This window comes from Erithacus rubecula, assembly GCF_903797595.1.
Source record: "Erithacus rubecula genome assembly, chromosome: 6".
Lineage (NCBI taxonomy): Eukaryota > Metazoa > Chordata > Aves > Passeriformes > Muscicapidae > Erithacus > Erithacus rubecula.
Genome location: NC_136688.1, coordinates 46,082,145 through 46,101,080, shown reverse-complemented (window position 1 = coordinate 46,101,080; position 18,936 = coordinate 46,082,145). Strand labels below are relative to the sequence as shown.

The window sequence follows — 18,936 nt, the reverse complement described above, 5'->3', positions numbered from 1 at the left end:
TTTGAATAATTCCTGGAGCACTATCATATATGATATCAGAAATTCTTCATCCCTGCAAACTGCACTGCATTGTCCAAAGTGAACATTTCCCAAAATTCTGTAGAGCAATTTTATGGAAAATATTAGGCTTAAGCAATTAAACAATATTTTTTCCAAACAGTATATCCCTTCAAATCAAGAATCAAAAATTTTAGCTGCTTATATTTTAATTATTGTGTTACTGCCCACATATTTACTTAGAAAAAGAAACAGAGGTTACCTCACTTAAGTTGCAAAGCCAGCAAACTAAAAGCTAGTTTTTGCCAGAATTGCAAATTTCAGCGAGCACATATGTAAATCTGCATGTAAATCTTACAGTCTAAAAAATACCCAACTATTATTTTATCACCTTCGTGAGTTTTCTGCCTTAGTTCAGTCCACCAAAGGTGATGCTCATTGATGAGAATCTATTCAATTGTACCTCTCATGTTACAATTGTCAAATTATTCTCTGAGTGATCTCTGTCAGCTACTTATATATTTGGATATCAATTTTTTCCATTATTCAACTCAGAAAATTTGTTGTTTTGGTTTTTTTTTAAATTTGAGTGTGCATATATTTAGCACCAGACCTGACTTCCTGAGTAAAAGAAAGATAAAAAGTACAGCTGAACATTTCTGTGATTGAATGCATTTACCACCAAACATTCCTGTATCTGTGAGTATTTCCTTATAAAGCTACTTCATTTTTTTATGAAAACAGTTAAGTATTGAGTCAGTTTACAAAAGAGAACTTGAATCCATAGCACTGCTGACATTAGACCAACTTGAGAGATGTCTTTTCCCATAAGAATGCAGAACACTAAAATTCTTACTCAGAACTGAATGTAGAACATCCTGAGCTTCCTCTTCTTTCCCCAAAAATGTTTTTCTTCCCCTGGTACATCCTCTTTAGCTTCTGGCCCTAGTTCAGGGATTTTTTGAACCAGACAAAGCACCCAGATCACTGTGTTTGATCAGATGCCTACTTTCAAACACTCTTCTCCTAAGGTATTCCTTTGGGAATGGTACATTGAGACTTGAAACTGAGTTTCTTACATTCCACTCTCCTGCCTGAAGACAAAAGTGCAAACTGCTCTGTGTGAGCCTTTTCCTGTCCCTCTGTATTTAAACAAAAGATATCAGTTTTATTTTAAATAAAAGATAGAAAAATCTTTGAAATTTAGAAACGTTTTATGTGACATAAAAATATGTCTAACTAACCTTTGCACTTCACTGCTTCATGAATATTAATCCATTCATTTTCCCCAAATCCCTGTGGGACAGGAAATAATTGGAATTTCTACAGATTGCTAAAATATTTACAACATTTGAACTAATTTTCTGGTTTTAAAGCAAGGAAAAGAGGCATACAGTGATTAGGGTGAAAGAAAATGAGGTTTTGAGCACACCTAATTTTTGAAACCACGTAGCACTCCATGACATTTTATGTTCTCAAGATAAATGTCCCATTTACTTTATAGATAGCTGAAAATGTCAGCATGTCTACTAATATAACTGCTGACTTTGAAATGGTGCACTTTGAAATAAGTGACCCCCTAATGATCACCTATAAAAAGTCTGAAGTACTTTGGGTAGTATTGAGAGAAACCATTAGACACTGGCAAAGACAGGGAGAGAGGGCAAAGTGATTTGGCACCTTAAAGTACAATCCCTGTGAAACCACTCAACACAAATAGTCCCTCTGCATAAACAACTTTCCTTCCAACCTTCTCTACAAAATAAAAGCAGCTTTAAAACTATAGGTCACTATGCAAGCTTGAATTCATTCTAGAAAGCAATTTATCTTGTACAGTGAAGATGGTAGAATTCCAGCAGAAAAAAAAAAATCAAGTACAAAAGGAGCTAAATTAATACTGTCTTGAAAATTTATTTTTTTGTTTGTTAAACTTTTGAGTGCTTTATTTTAAAATTTAGTAATTTTATTAATTTAAAATCCTAAGTAAAGCTGGGGAGATGTTTTGATTTGCTTTTTAAAGGAAAATGAAAATACGGAAGTGGAAAAATATGTTCATACAGATATCTAATTCACCAAAACAGACCATCACTATTGTCTCCTCTTTCCTATCTTAGCTTCCAGTTGTAGTTTCTGTTACACTGAAATCTACTTTTCCAGACTCCCCTTATTGCTGTAGCTGGCTCCATCCCTTTGTCCATTCTGACTTGGCTAAAAATGCAAATCTTTGCTAGCAAAGTCTCAGTTTGAGCCCACAAAATTACAGCTAGTCCAATGACAGTAATTTAGTTACAGTGTAAAAGGAACCTGCAGGGAATTTGCAGCTAGAGTCTACAGAGATTTGGGTGAGTATATGTCACAGTGATTTTCTATGACTTACAGTTTTAGCACAGGAGCAAAAAATACATCTTTGATTTTTTCCTGTAAAATGCTGAGCAGCATAGGCTGATGTTTAAAGGAAAGCAGCCTGAGGGAGATGTCTAGAATTGAATTTTTGGGTTTTTTAAATAGCTATGGTAAGGCAAAGAAGGCAGCATTAATAACAAATAGCAGTACCTGTTCATCGTAAGTCTCATGGAATTTTTACATAATGATACAAAACATATATAAATCCACAAAAAGAAAGAAAATTAAAAACTAAGTTGTCTAAAAATACTTTTATTCTATTTCTCCAACTACAGGCAGCTAAATCACTGTGACTGTAGTTATTACATATCAAAGGCACTAACCTTCACTTGTCCCATTCCACCCTCTCAATTATGTACCAGCTGAATGCAAATATGCACAGGAGAAACAATGCAAAAAGACTAATTAGAAGGTAATGCCATCCTAGAAACACTTATAATTGCATACATCACATTTCTACCCTGCTATTTTAGTGTTTCAAAATCTGTGTGCAGAAGTATAACAAATACAGGCCTAATTTTACATGGCTCTTTTGAAAATGTTCCCCCTAAGCTCCATTTAACATCTTGTCACCAACTCACATGCTCATCCTCCGGGACTGACTCTCCTTATTCCCACTGTTCTTCTTCTCAGCTGAGTTAAAGAGGCTGTGAGATGAGCTAGAAGGGAAAGCAGAATTCCCACTCCTGCCAGAATGAGCCCGGAATGAATCATCTGAAACACAGAGGTGCAGCTGAGACAAAGAATTTTGGTTGAAAACACTACACAGAAAGTAAACAGAATGAGCTGTTTTTCCTATGGCAATGGTGGCATATTTCCAATGGCAATAATCCAGAATTTTAATAGAATGGTTTCTACCTAACATTTTTTCAAGTATTTTTATGAAAAAAAAATGTCACTAAATAACTGAAATACAAATTTTCAAAGAAAATAATAATACATTTAATGTGTGTAAAGAGTGATTTTTTGGGCCAATCTTTAGCTGCTTAAAATTTAGCTGTTTAATGTAATTTAATTGCCTAGTGCCTATTGGTAGTGAATGGTAAGACAGATTTCTCTAAGAAGCCATTCTTCTCAATCTTATCCTTAATCATCTGAATGCTTTAAAATTTAGTAGACAGAAGTGCAAATATTAGTTTTTCTCTCTTAATTCAGTTGAAGTTTTACATGATATTCATTCTCCTCATGTAAAATAGGTGGGGGAAAACTGCAAAACCCATTCTTTTAATGATATCTGAAATTCCAACCAGGACATGACAAACTCAGTTTGTTTTTGCTGTTTTTAAAGAGAAATTAAAACAAATGTGTAGGGAAAAAAAAGAATCTGAAAAATACACTTACTAGACTAGTACTTAAATGCCCAAACATATTGGGTATCTATTATTCTGCCTTCTTTAGAAGAATAACATCTTAGAGTATGCCTGTCTAATTGGGCCCATATAGTCAACACCTACACAAAAAAAAAAAAGAATTAAATAAATACATTACAATGATCTACTTACCACAAAAGGATAACATACAACTCTTTCCCATTCCTGATACTGAGGATGTATATCCTGTAGCAGAACTTTTACTTCAAAAAAACAAAACAAAACAAAACCAAGTTGGTTATTTTGGAGTGTTCCTCTCAATTGTATCCTGACATTTAATAGTATTGGAGATTATTTCTGAGTTTATATGAAAAAATTAAATGAGAAATTTATGCTGAAATGTCTTTAAGAAATGTATGAAATTAGATTTAGCAATTCATATTGAAAAGTATTTTTAATATATGATAAAAGGTGCATATATTAACTTAAAAGGAATTCATAACCTAGAGGCTTCAGCATGCCTTAGATGGTATTTCTTCCCTCAGTTAATCAATTAAACAGAAAACTGAAAATATAAGTCACAATTCAGTGAGTATATCACTACTTTCAGAGATCCACAAGCATTAATTTCATAAGAGCTGTTTATCAGCAACATTTGCCCATGAGGTAAGCAAAGATTATAAAGATACTTAGGACACTTGTCTATGTTGCTGTATTTTGGATGCAGCACTTGAGTACTGAAAGATTGGCTTCGAACCAGCTTGGATTTTTTTTCTTCTTTGCCTAAAATTATAAAGAACATTTTTAAATATGAAAATTGCATTTCTTCAGTAATTAAGAACACTTTTAAATACATTTTTTTGTCATCCTATGGTAAATGAAGGAATAAGGTGATTTAAATACTTCAATTAAAAAAAAAAAAAAACTTAGGCCATTATTTATATACTACAAAACAAAAAAACAAGATGAAAAAACCACAGAATATACATTTAGTTCTAGGAGAAGAATCTTTTCCTCTATGCAGTAGCTGAAATTTGAGTTCACAAATGTCAACAGCAGCTTTGCTGGGCTTTAACTTGATGATGTAAGATCAAATAGTCCTGCTGAGTTTTTGAACTGTTCTTACCTGCTGATGCACCAGAAGAGCTTCCAGAAAAAGAGAGATTGATACTTTTTGCCAACACTGATGATGTTTTACTGTCTCTACCTAAAAAAAAAAAAAAAAAGTCCAGTGTTATCCCTTCTCTCTTAAAACTTAAATTTATAGTAAGGAGAGGACATAACACAGTCCTAGAGCAACAAGTAATAATATCTAATCCAGTGCTACTAGCACTTCAGAAATACCACAGTACTTACACTGTAACCCAAAATGAAAAAAAACCCAGAGAACTAAAACTGTAATGCATGTTATTAATAAAGCAAGAAAAAAAAACCCATATATTATTACATATTATATATTATATGTTATATATTATATATTATATATTATATATTATATATTATATATTATATATTATATATTATATATTATATATTATATATTATATATTATATATTATATATTATATAATATATATTAAATAAGACATTTCCATTTCTTATAAATAACTTCAGAAATATATGGAAAAAACTTTTATTTCCAACTTCTGAATCTCTATTTATTGTACAAAGTGTCTTTGCTCCTTTCTCCTCTACCTTTGCAGAAGAGTAAAGCATGCATAAACATGTACACAAATAAACAAACTTACGCTTCTTTTCAAACATTTTTTCATTCATATTTGTGGATCTTCCTTCATTTTTCTGCTTCTCTTTCTCTAACTGTTCCTGAAAGAATGAATAATTTTCTAAGATATTACTCAAGTAAAAGTAAATAAATTGTGCTTGCAAATAACAGTTCACTCTGCTCTCTCCTGCCCGTAGTACAATCCCTGATAAATATCCAGAGAACCAGTTAAGTAGCACAGAAAGAAATCAGGGTAAATATCTCATTTAAAAACCACAGTCTGAAGAAAGTTCCAAGTTGAAGATCACATCTATAACTTATAACTAAAATTATGCATGGCTTTTTTGTATTTTTTTAATATTGAAAAAGATACAGACGTTGGCAGCTGGCAATGTAAAAATTTTCTGTAACATAGACACTGAAAATAGAACAGGCAACACTTTTCTTTCATACAATTCAATGAAAATGCTTTTCTTAAATTTCAAGGTGTGCATATATATTCAAACTTTTAAGAGTCCTAAATTTAACATCTACCGTTGATAAATCCTTATGGAAAATCAAAATCAACTATGTAAAATTGTTAAAGTTGATAGAATTTATTTGCCCTTCTGTAATATTACCCAGCCTAAAAGTATTTTCCATTTCATGAATAGATCTCACTCCAGCTTCAAAAAACCATATAATATTAGCTTTTTCTATACCATTTTCATAATAAAAGTTGTTAAGTGAACCATAATTGCTCTAATCTATTTTTTTCATGTAATTCTAATTAGTACCCAATCAGGAAAAGAAAGAAGTAGTTAATTCAGGTCAGGGTTGCTGGAAAATAGTTTCTACCAAGTCTGCTACTCAAATTAAGAAAACCTACTAACACATTCAGTATTAAAATCTTTAGCAGCCAGACACATTTAAGTGGGCTGAATGGCTCTTCATGGTTTGGGACAGAAACATGTCACACTCCACTGTGTCCATCCCAGGTTCCCCAAAATCATGCCTCTCACAGACAAATGAGGCAGTTGGGATTCAGAAGGGTTGCACATATCAGTGGCCTATATCATAAAAATTCAGGTGCTTTTCTAAAGTATAGCTGTAGAAACAGGTAAAAATTGATGCCATCACACAGTACACAGGAACACAGAGCACACTGGAGGCTATTTTGCACCAGGCAATTACTTTCAGTAGAAAAGCATTAATTGTATCTACCTGAAGACTGCTAGAGCTAAGCTCAAGATTTTGAGTGTGTGATGCAGGTCTGAGAACAAAGCTGAGCTCCAGACAATGGGAAGTGGCAGGGAGTTTGTGGACAGGTGTATTTTCTCTTACTGACCTGCAATACCATGGACAGCAAAGTGCACCACAAATGTAGGAAACAATGACATTTTTGGGACACTCTTGAATGTCTTCTGGTTCACTACAAAGAAGTTCATTTACTACAAGTCAGAGGAACCATGTTAACAATTTTAGATCTTCTGAATCCTATCAGCTGCTCAGCTCAGGCTGGAAGGGAGGCAGCAGAAGGGAGGACTGCAGTGGTCTAATCTAGGCCTTGTGGAAATGTAGTGAAGATATAAGCTGTGTGCTGAATTGCCTATTGCTCCTTCTGCTTTTCTCTTTTTCCTGGCTAAAAGGAAACCCTGTAACATAGATCATTCTTCAGCTTCATTGGGACAAGAGAAGTTATGAGATTAATTTCTTTGCCTAGGGAAGTTGTATGTGAATTCTGGGGTGTTTCATTGATCAGTTCATCATGTTACACATAGTATTTATCAAGAAACTCAAGTCTACCTTTCTAATTGCTATAGAAAAATTTAGGTAGTGAAGAAAAAAATGTTACATGTTACTTTGAAGAACTTTACCTTATTATAAAGTGCAAAAAACCACACACGGATTGTGAACCTATCAGGTCTCTGTAAAATATGCATTTCCCCTACCTTAAAATTATTGTCTCATTAACATGTAACTACAAACTATTTAAAAATAATGAGAGCATACTGATAAAATATACCATTTCCAAAAGGAGATGTTCTTGTCTCTCTTTTTCTTGATCCAATAAATCATTTTTATAAAACCTTTTCTGAAACTTCAAAATAAAATCAATAAAAACAAGAAAATCACTACATGAAAATGGAAACTAAGAATAGTTGATAAGTATTAAAGTTAGTAAGTACTTACAGCATCTACAGAGATCTCCATTCTGTCCAATTCTAACACCGTCTATAAAGAAAATTAAAACTTATTTTTTATGCCACACTTTGAAGCAAAAAAAATTGTCTTTTCTTCCTAAGTATTTGAAGCTTTTATTTTTTGTGGCTTGAATGCAGCTTGGAAGTGTCAGAGTGTATTCTCAGAGCCCTGGTAAGATTCACAACTAATAGATTCACAGAATATCTACATGCAAATCAAAATACACTCAAGGAAGCTCCAGAGCAAGAATTGCTATAGCACAGGCTTAGGAACTAGGACTGAAAAAAGCAACTCTGTGTAACTCAGAAGGTTCCAAACAGGGATTCACCCAGCCTCTCTCCTGCAGACTGGCCCTGTAAGGAAGCCACCTACTTGAGCTATTTCCCTCCATGGTTTCTAAATTTGAGACTATGCATGGGTATTCCTTAAAGATGTATTTTTTTGAATATTCACATTAAAAACACATTTGCAACATTTTAAAATCTTGCAAATGCTTTGTCTGTGTATTGTAAAATATATAGACTAACAATATATCTCTGTCTCACAGGCCTAAAGAGTTTAACTAGAATCAACATTCAATCCTTCTCTAATCATTTGCTATTTTTTCATAAATGATCATTGAGCCAAAATCCTGAATTTGAATCACTACAAAATACTGCAATATAAGTAACCAAGGAAACATCATCACTCCTAAATTTCACAGAATGTGCTATACTGCATCATCTTTCAATTGTTCAAAATTCATAACAGACAACGGAATTTTTTAATCTCCTGTTCTTACATTGAGAAAATCAACAGAAAGCATAACCTTAACTTTTATTGATAAACCCATGATTAAATGCTGCTTAAAAAGAAAAATGCTTACTCTTTTCACAATACTCAGGACATCTTTGTCTTTCTCTTGACACAGAAGCTTCCTTATACATAATTCCAACTGCTGAAGTAAATGTTTATCACTGGGAATCTTCAGAGTAGATTTGACTTTTGGCAACAAACAGCATAGCTTCATTCTACAAAAAAAGCCCAAACAAACAACCCAAATATTCACCTTTTGATGTAGATGTTTAATATATGTTATTAATTCTAAATGGATTGCATGCTAGTATTTGGCACAAAACAATTAGTTAGGTGGTCTTATTTTTCAGAAGTGATTGTTGCTTGTGTGTTGTTTCCAGACATACTGTTTTCAAAAAGTCTCTGCAGATTGTGAATACAGTCCATAAACATCTTTGGTTTGTCTGGGTTGGTTTTTTTTGGTTTTTTTTTTTTTTAATCTAGAAAAATAGGGAGACCTCCAGATTATCCAAGTGATCTGCACACTCAACTTTATCAGTTATCCAAACATCCTGGATATCTGGTCCATCAGCACAAAGGAACCCAAGTCTCAACAAAAATCACATTACTGCAATTCCATACAACTGCAAGGATGAAAATTTATCAGATAGACTAAAAAGAAGAAAAGAAAGCCCTTCTTTCCCCTTCCTTATCTTCCTGTTTGTCTGAAGGCTGCCCATCCTTGTGCTGGTCACCAAGTCCAAGTGTCAGGTTCTGCATTGGGGTCACCACAACAACTCCACACAGCACAACAGGCTGGGGCAGAGTGTCTGGAAAGCTGCCTGGAAAGGACCTGGGGGTGCCATTTGACATCAGCTGAACATGAGCCAGCTGTGCCCAGGTGGCCAAGAAGGCCAATGGCATCCTGGCTGTGTCAGCAATAGTGTGGCCAGCAGGACCAGGGCAGGGATTGTCCCCCTGTACTCAGCACTGGTGAGGCCACACCTCAAATACTGTGTCCAGTTCATTTATGACAAGAAAGACACTGAGGGGCTGGAGCATGTCCAGAGAAGGGCAATGGAGCTGGAGAAGGGTCTGGAGCACAAGTCTGAAAAGGAGTGGCTGAGGGAGCTGGGAAGCCTGGGGGAGACCTTATTGCTCTCTACAAGCACCTGAAAGATGCATTGTTGGGGTTGGTCTCTTCCTCCAAATAACAACCAATAGGACAAGAGGAAATAGTCTCAAGCTCCTCCAGGAGGGCTTAGATTGGATATTAGGAACAAGTTCTTTACCAAAATGTTTGTCAAGCACTGGAACAGGCAGCCCAAGGCAATGGTGGAGTCACCATCCCTGGAAGTATTTAATAGATGTGTAGATGTGGTGCTCAGGGATGTGGTTTAGTGGTTGACTTAGCAGTCCTAGCTAATGGTTGGACTTGATGATCTTAAATGTCTTTTCAAACCTCAGCAATTTTGTGGTTCATTCCCTTGATTCTGAGTTACTGTTTCTAAACTGCTTATATAAAAAATGTGTCAATTGTTTTTTATTTTATTAATACCAAAACACTCTGCATATTAAATTAAAAATATTTCATGCAACTGAGGAAATTAAAATTCCTTAATTTTACCAGACTCTAATAGCATGCAGTAGTGACTAATTTTAATCCACAGAAATAGATTAAAAGAAACACCAAGAACAATACATGCTGATATTCCCTCAGAGTCAACTGGCTTTGGATCAGAGACAATCCTCTGCCAGACACAGTAACTCTGACTATAAAAAATGAAAAAAAAATTCTCATATTAATTCATCTTACCATTTTTATACCTTCAAAATATTTTAATCACAAATTAACCACAAATTCCCATTACCAAGAGTTACACCACACTGCAGAAATCCAGGATAGTATCTCCCTAAATCTGTTTTAAGACCATCAGCTAACAATGTCTAAACTGTAAACTTTACTGGAGACAGTGCATTTCTTTCATACAAAAACAATCTAGAAAATTAAGACAAAATAAATTCCAATGTCAGCTAAGGGATTGCAACTTCATTCAAGTTTCCATTAAATTTTAACATTGTATCAAGAGAGCTTTTAATTAAAATATTTGTTAAGAGGAATAAACTATTTCAGATTATATACAAATTTAGTTTATTGTTTTAATATAATCCTCTTAATTTAATGACATGAGACATGAATGTTAGTCTATATGTACAAAATGATTTAATTTTTTAGGATCTTGCTGAGTTGAGATATGGTAGTTATAATAAACACAGTATCTATTTAAACAGTTCCTTTAGTCATAAACAGTATGTGGTGAAGCTTACTGAGTGCACACATGTATGTGTAAACTATGCTTACATAAATCTCTGTGCATCATTAACATTAGATGTTCAGATATGTTAATGATGGCAACATGAGTGACACACACCAGAAACAAGATTAAAAGTGTAAAATCACACAAAATATGTGACCAAAAAAAAGGCTTTCCTAATGGTAGTAACTGCTTGGTCCCTATCTGTTTAGAAAAAAAACAAAAAGAAAAAACATTTACTACAAAAATAACAGGAAAAAACTCTATAAAAATGTATAACAGACCAAATTCCTTAATATTCTTTTATTGTTTTTCAATTTTCCTTAACAATGAAGTAGATACCCTTTTCCATAACATAAAACCTGTTCTGAGTTGTTTAATTCAGATCACTGGAAGAATTGCTGAAGTGTTTTACTTTACATATAGTGACAATAAAATGGATGGGAATTATTGGAGATTGAAGTTGTGTTCTCTCTCAATGCCCATGAAACAGTGTATTATTACTTTCTTCCCATCTATTGCTGGCTCTCCTCTGCCTCATGTTCCCTTAACTCCCAGACCTCAGTGCTTCTGCTCAGTCTCTCACACACTCAGAACTGACCTCTTGGGTTTTCTAGCAGCATTTCCACACTCCCCTGCATCTTTAATACTGGTTGTTCTGATGACTCTATGTTTTTACTTAAGTTCCATTATTTAAGCAAAACATAAAACTTCTAACAGTATTTCTTAATATATTATTTAAAGCTTTTTTCTAGTACACTGTTATATATTCTTCATACCTGACATTTGCCACTGGGTCATGTGTAAGTTCAAGCACAGGTAAAAAGAAGTATTTACAGAAGAATGATTTTGAAAACAGTTCCATAATGAATTCACAAGTATCTAAAAAACGAAGTCTGTTCCAGTAACTTTTTCCTTGGCCCAGTTCTGAAAAATAGAAATTTGCAGATATTATCTGCCAAGTTTTCAATGTCAGATAGAAAACATTTCACAGGTTGACCTTTGACTTAAAAGATGGTAATCACAGGCATCAAAAGACCATTTCTCAGCCTACCTCAATTCTGTCTTTTAGTTAAAAACTTACATTTCAAATTCAATTAATTCTGTCAGTGAGTACTTGAAAAGGCAAAAGAGCAAGTGAACTAGCTACTGTGTTAAATGAAATCCTGTATGCCTTTCTAACCTTGTCACAGGAGTATAAAAATTACATTAAGGAATGTCAATGGGAACTGCTAAAATTTCTAAGCTATCTTTAAAACACAGCATACAGCAAAACATCAACTTTAGGTGACTAATTAATAAATTAATTTCTGAGATTTATTCAGCACTTCTTATGCTGAAGCCTCTAGAGAATTTTACTGCTATAGAGGGACTCTGGTTTTTATATTGTTGTACCCACAGCTTATTAATTCGGCTAAAAGAAGTAGGGTTGGAGGGGTCTTGGCATATTACCAGTTTCTGCATTGTGCATGCTTTCCCAATCCCTTCAGATAAGCTCCAGATACATTCCTCACACATGCACAGCACATTTTGCTGGTGATAATATGAGCAACTGAGTGTCTTCCAAGCACAGTCCCTCCAATGACAGAAGGAAATTACACTGAATAAATGTAACTGTAAATAGATCTCCAGTGAAAACCAACTCTCATTTCTCAGTAAAGGAGGAAGGATCATCTTACGTTCGATCAGTTTCTGAATAACCTCATGTCTCTGCTCTTGTTTGCGATTGTAGCGCAAATAAACGCACAGAGTCCGAGCCGCCGCTTTTTGGACTGGCAGGACATTCTTGAAAGAAATAAAAGGAACACAGTTAGACACATCTGAAAGAATATGACTAATATATATATATATATAATTTAAAAAAGTATAGCTAAAAAGCATCCTAACTTCATAAGTTTATAAATAAACGTCATAATGTAAGGGAAAATTAGAATTTTGGCCAATTCATGAGACACCTGCTTCTTTATTCCTTCTGCCCAACTTGTACATTCAACTATTTTATAAGCATCTTAAAATATTCCATGTTTGCAAGGCACCTTCTGCATTGCAGGTGTTAGAAATAAAACTTATAAAATCTTCTCTTGCAACAGTCTTATTCTTGAATTAACTCAGTAACATTTCAGACTAGTAGCTCTAAATGATAGTTCATTTTAGAAATGCAAAGCTCTTTCATAAAGAACAAACACAATGTAATGTACAGATTCAGGAAAAAGAAGGTATATTTCAGAGGAAAAAACTTTGATTTAAATAGCAACAAACTGATGATGAGCACAAGGAAAGGAAGAAGTCTTGGGTAGGAGGAAAACTATCAATCTAAATTTTGCTCCACAAATGGGGGCAAGTTTTCAGCAAAAATTCTCATTTTAAAAAATGCCACAGCTTGATATACCATAAGAAACGGAGAGTACTTTAATACAACACAGGAAGTACTACATACAGCAAATATCCCATGGTGTAATTTCCATTAACAAATAAAAACAAATGAGAAAGCATCAGGTGGGCTCACATTTGTCAAAATGATTGTCAACATCCTGTGAAGAAAACGGTAATAGATCTGATCACTTGATATGATATGAGGGAGACATGCATATTTTTGTAGTAACTTCTCATGCGTTCTCCACTTTAGAGAAGTCGCTGCTCTCTGTTCTGCTGTCGTTAATGCAGGAATCAAGTCAGGAATAGAGAGTAACTAGAACCAGAAAGATAAACAATGATTTTACATTTTCAAGCTGTGTGTCTTGTCACTACGCTTAAAAAGCAAATCACAACAGTATAAGAAGGGAAGACTAATCCAAAAGCTATTTCAGTACCTAACTAAATACACTTTCATCTCCAATCCCTTCTCCTGACAAAGGAAAACTAAACACAGTTCTCTTTGTAACACCCTTTTACAGATGTTAAGACCATTACGCCAACTCTCCTAAGCATTCTTTCTCAAACCAAATTAATCCCATTTCTCTTTTATCCTCTTAATCTTTGCAGTTATTGTTCTCAGTCCCCTAATTAGTTTCAGTAGGAATTAATTTTAGTATGAATTAATTTTAGTAAGAATTATACATCTTTTTTCAGTAGAATTTATACTAGCCAAGATAAATCCCCTTTAGCATTAATAAAAATGAAACAGACTGCCACACCTGACATTGCATTTGCTTTACGTTACAGCTGTAAGCATCTGAACAAATTCAAAATTTTAAATTACACTGTCAACTTCTGTCTGTAAAGGAAAATAAATTTCTTCAGTTCCTATACTGCTGCAATATCTCAATTTATCCATACATTTAGGAAGTATGCTCAAAAACAGCATCCTTTCTGTTCCATCTTAGAGGTGAGGAGTCATAGAATAAACCATCATCCAGAGCCACATATGACTAAATAAGAAAAGGTGGGAGCTGAGTTCAGATCTCTAAATTCAATTTCTTTACTTCAGGAAACAGATTTCCTTCTAGCAGAAGCCTGAAAATGGTACCCATGAGCAATTGAGACATCAATATGAAAAAGATTTAAATTAGGTATTAGCTATAATTCCCTTAACATGAAACCAAGCTTTGTTTACACTTAACTGTGGTTAATTAGGAAAAAAAAACATATATAAACTGTTTATTTTCATATTCTAATCTTTCCAAATTTTTTAAATGTTAATGCTAATAAAGTCAACAATCAGGAAAAACAAACAAACAGAAACTTCATATCTCTCCAAAGCAGAAACTAATCATGAAAGCCTTTTCCTACAAAATTTGTCTGAAATGTCTTACTACCTTCATTTAGAAAGAAAATTTTAAAAACCCCATGAGAATACCCACCTTGCTTTCTGATCCATTGTTTTCTCCTCCATTAGCCATTAGTTCAAGGATTTCAGGAAGGTGACCTACTAGGGCATCTAACACCTATTTAAAGAAAGGCTGCATGAAAGAGGTCTGTAAATGAACTCAACTCCATTTTTAACTCTCACCAACATATCCCTGCTGCCACCTTTCAAGTTACAGCTCTCACATGTTGAAAAAAAAATAAAAAAGAGATTAGTTACATTAATGACTGATATTTTAATGCAGTAAGTAATATAAACACTACAGGTCTCAGTTTTTATTTATGTCATCAGACAAGTTCACTAACTGGAGCAGTCCAACTTATTACTGGAGCACCTGGTATCATAGGAAATGGTGACTTTTTTTCTCAAAAATAAATATGTCTCTTTTTTCCATCCAAAAAAGTCTCACTATGTTAACTGCAACATAACTAATTAATGTTCTATGAAAGTTATCTTGGATCAAAACCCTTTCTGTAAATCTTGATCTTCGAACCATACACAACTTCTTTATCTCCCCTTCAATTGGACAATAAAAATAAAACATAGCAAAAGAACTTGAATCATATCAACTGTTATTTTAATATCATACCAAACCCAAAACTTTTTATAGTTTGTCAGGGAATAAATAATGCAGGAATTACAACTATTTAGAATTAGCAATTTTAGAAGCTAAAAAATTTAGTGTGGATTTACTAAATTCAAACACCTTCCTATTTTCCTCCTTCTTATTCACAGAAGGCTGGCATCTTTATGCAGAATCTGTGCAGTAGAAGTAAAAGCTGTTAATAATTTTAAATTGTTACTCTACTGTGTTAGTGAAGAGTTATTAAACATGAAGATAATCTGCCTCAATGTAACAAGCAAAAAGTTCCAATAAAAGTGTATTACCTCCAGTGACTCATCCTGTAATAGCGTAACCAGTTCTTTGTGTATTGTATACACATCAGAATTTAAAAGCTTAGCAACCTAAAAAATGACAGGAAGATAGCAAGGTGAGACATTCTTTAGTTCTGTGGTACAACAGTGCTTACTTACTTTACAGCAAGCATGAAGAAACACAGAAAAAAGTGTTTAATATCAGCTTCCTAAAGTTGTGTACTTTCCCAGTCATCACATTAAAAATATGCTTATATAAAGAACATTGAGTCAAGAAACAGGTCAATTACCTAACTATGAAACATGCTTTTAGAATTAACTCCATTTCCCATTTACCAAAAATGTTTTAGGCTGCAAGGCTAGAAATTTCCTTGTGGAATATTCAAATGTTGTAAATTAGGAGAGATAAGAGTCAGCCTGCTGTATAATTTACAGAAGATAAAACACAAAATTTTCTTAGCCTGTGCTGGATTTTGTTTCTCCAACATCCCACCTGAATTTTTCACTCCTTACTTCTTTTGGATTTTGACTATGATTTCTGTGATTCATAAGTCTCATGTAAATTTTAAAAAACACCAGCAGCCCATCTCCACACTATTAAAAAGGTTTTATAGCAAGCGTAACACAAACTTGTGGAATGAGATTTTTTTGCCACAAGAAATATTTAGATGATGTTTTTTAATGTTTTTTTTAAGTGAAGTGAAAATATGAGCTTACTTCCAATCAAGATAAGCATTAAGGAAATAGCTACAAGGACTTTCAGTTTTTGGACAGTAACCCAGCTAGTAGGGAATGCCATAAATTACTCAGTTTGTCTGTCACATGGCTTCCTAGTTAAGCTGTTAAATCAACAAGAACTAAATCTATATTTAGACCAAGGCATAATTTTAAAGGTTTTTTAAATTAACTAAAATACTTTCCTTATATTCAGGCAGTACCTGAATAGTGCTATACAGCTGAAACAAAATATTATGTAGAATTAGATGCTAATTTTACAATTTCAACAATTGTGTTTGACTATCATTCATTAAAACAAGGCATCAATGGGGAATGGGAAATCCATATATCTTCATTACAATGGTGTAAATAAAGTCATTTTTTCCTCTACTACTCATTTAAATGTTTTCAACAAACTGCTTAATTTACCAATTTCCCTGGCAACAAAATGGGATCAAAACTGAGCTTAAAGACTGAAACACAAGGATTCTCAGTGAAAGAATATGAAGACATTGAAGATTTCCCTATATTGGTTTCTATATTCAGAAGAGTGTATTTTAATTTCTGGAACTAACTCTATATAGATAATATTACCTATGCATTTGTACATTTTTAAAATTTCATGAAAATAACAGTAGAATTTATATAACTTGAATGGAAATATAAAACCACATACACTGTCACATCTGCAAAAATTTCCAAATAGTTCCATATTAAATCAAGCATTTAATTAGATCTGTTTCACATAAATATTCCTCACATACACCAGCAAAACACAGTTCTAAAGGTTTTCAGGCACATTTTCTGTTTTCCAATACAATTGAAAAACTTCAAATATTATAGTTCCTACACTTGTTTATGTTTGTGGTACTAGATCATCAAAAGTTTCTTCTAGCTTTTGCTCCTTACAATCTGACCTAGCAGTAATCTCTCGTAGCCACATGTTATAAAACTTTTAATAAAATAATGTGTGTATATGGGCTATATACAGACTGTGGAAGGAACTAAACACGCTTGACAAATGAAATAATTTCAATAGATTTTCTCAAGTCTTTTTATTTTGGTAGAACAATCACAAATGCAAGCTTAAAGATAAAAACAAAATAAAATAAAACCATGTGAGCATTAACAAAGTACCATTGTAGACTTACTTCTAAGAAGCTTATGGCCATGGTATACCTGACAGGAACTTCAGGGTCATGGCAAAGGCAGAAGAATATAGAATAAAGTTCTAAATGGAAGTTCTTTGGATCCACAAAAACAATCATGGCCTGTGGAAGGATAAAGTCCTTTATTAACAACACTGCTAAAGGATGACACTAGCAAAGATCATCAAATGAACTTGAGAGATAACAGGTTGGTATTTTAAGGATGAAGTGTGGAGGTTTTGCTGGCCTTGTCAAAACACAGGCACAAGACAAAACCCAGAGTTGAGAATTAAACTGAATTTATTTATCTTCCACACAGGCTGCAGGTTGTTTTTCTGAAGATAAGGACTAAAACCATGAGATATAAAACTTCAGATAGATAAATATTGTTAATGTTTCTATACTCTAGCAAAATGCATACTTCAAAAACAAAGAACATTTTAGCCAGCAGCAAAGCAAGAATCTGAATTTCAATATGATTGTGCTTGTACATACCTTTGTACTGCTCAAATAAACCAACAGATGTCTACCTAAATACAGTGTGCTTGCCTTTAAAAGGCAAAAAAAATAATAGCTGTATACTGGCTCTTGGTGCAAACATGTTTTCACTGAATACAAATGCAGCATGCCAAAATACAAAGTAGATTTACAGAAATATGACTGTGTATTTAAAGACCTCACATAAAATTGAAAAGACTTTCTGTACTCAGGCAGGAACATGACTAAAACACCACCCTGAGTGTTCAGTTTCAATCCCCAACTCCCTAGAATGATGTGACATGCAGTGAATGTGAAAGTGTAGATTCAAGTGGTTTGATTCTGGGGACTCTGTTCCACACACATTTTCCCAAATCCTTTGTGCTAAGCATTTGACGAAAATGTGTAGGAAAGAATAAGACCAGTAAACCCTCAGAACACCATTTCCTCAGTCAAAATTTGACAATAATTTTCTGAGACTCTGAAAGAATAGTATTTCCTGCTCTTTTGGACAACCTCACTAACTGAAACTTTGAAGGGATGAGCTAAAATCTAGCTAACAATGAACAATTTGGGAATAACTCCTCTATCACCTGTATAGTGCTATTTAGTGAACTATACGCACAACACAATATCAAACCTCAAATTAATATTACTTACTGGAAAATTGTAAGCACAATTCTTCCTCACTGAAATGTACTTCTTTTCCTGTTCCAGAGTTTGCAGATGTAGTTGATTATCATTATGCCCATTTTCCTGCTGTAAACCCAGTGTGGAAAGCTTCTTATAAAATTCCAAAAACCGCAAGTGCTGTTCAGGAGTAAAAATGCCTCAAAAAAAGAAGAAAAAAAAAAACCAAACAAAACAACAAACTTTCCTCATTACAAATGTTATTAATAATGTACCCAAGCAAATCTTCTTTAAAAATCTATCAAATATTTTGATTTTATCCCTCCTTCTCTCCCTCTCCCCTTGAATCTAGAAAAGTATAATCAATACACACAAGTACTCAGAACAAACTGAAGCAACTAGCAAGAAGAACTGAAAAACCATAAGTACATTTAGTAGTAAGAGAATAATCAAGAAAAGGCTCAATTTTCTATTCCAGAGAGGGGTGAAAGCTATCAGTGATTGGTATCAAGAAGGCTGAAATGCTTAACAATTTTATTTTCTTTTTCAAAGTCCACAAGTATCACCAGGCTGAGTA

General features: G+C 33.6%; 1 protein-coding gene across 4 annotated transcripts in view; it reads right to left on the bottom strand.

Moving 5' to 3' along the window:
- PPP4R4 (protein phosphatase 4 regulatory subunit 4) overlaps positions 1–18,936 on the bottom strand; it is a 57,871-nt gene that overhangs the window by 3,026 nt on the left and 35,909 nt on the right. For 2 of the 4 annotated variants that reach the window (XM_079309193.1, XM_079309195.1), the window contains 15 exons: positions 18,390–18,559; positions 17,256–17,375; positions 15,400–15,477; positions 14,507–14,590; positions 13,213–13,395; positions 12,386–12,491; positions 11,486–11,633; positions 8,483–8,627; positions 7,606–7,647; positions 7,439–7,513; positions 5,459–5,534; positions 4,837–4,917; positions 4,400–4,493; positions 3,903–3,973; positions 2,982–3,114 (listed from right to left, as the gene is read on the bottom strand). In XM_079309193.1, coding sequence (XP_079165319.1) covers positions 2,982–3,114; positions 3,903–3,973; positions 4,400–4,493; positions 4,837–4,917; positions 5,459–5,534; positions 7,439–7,513; positions 7,606–7,647; positions 8,483–8,627; positions 11,486–11,633; positions 12,386–12,491; positions 13,213–13,395; positions 14,507–14,590; positions 15,400–15,477; positions 17,256–17,375; positions 18,390–18,559 — 1,606 coding nt within the window. The remainder of the gene's footprint in view (positions 1–2,981; positions 3,115–3,902; positions 3,974–4,399; positions 4,494–4,836; positions 4,918–5,458; positions 5,535–7,438; positions 7,514–7,605; positions 7,648–8,482; positions 8,628–11,485; positions 11,634–12,385; positions 12,492–13,212; positions 13,396–14,506; positions 14,591–15,399; positions 15,478–17,255; positions 17,376–18,389; positions 18,560–18,936) is intronic. The other 2 variants (XM_079309194.1, XM_079309196.1) reach the window with 1 other exon arrangement.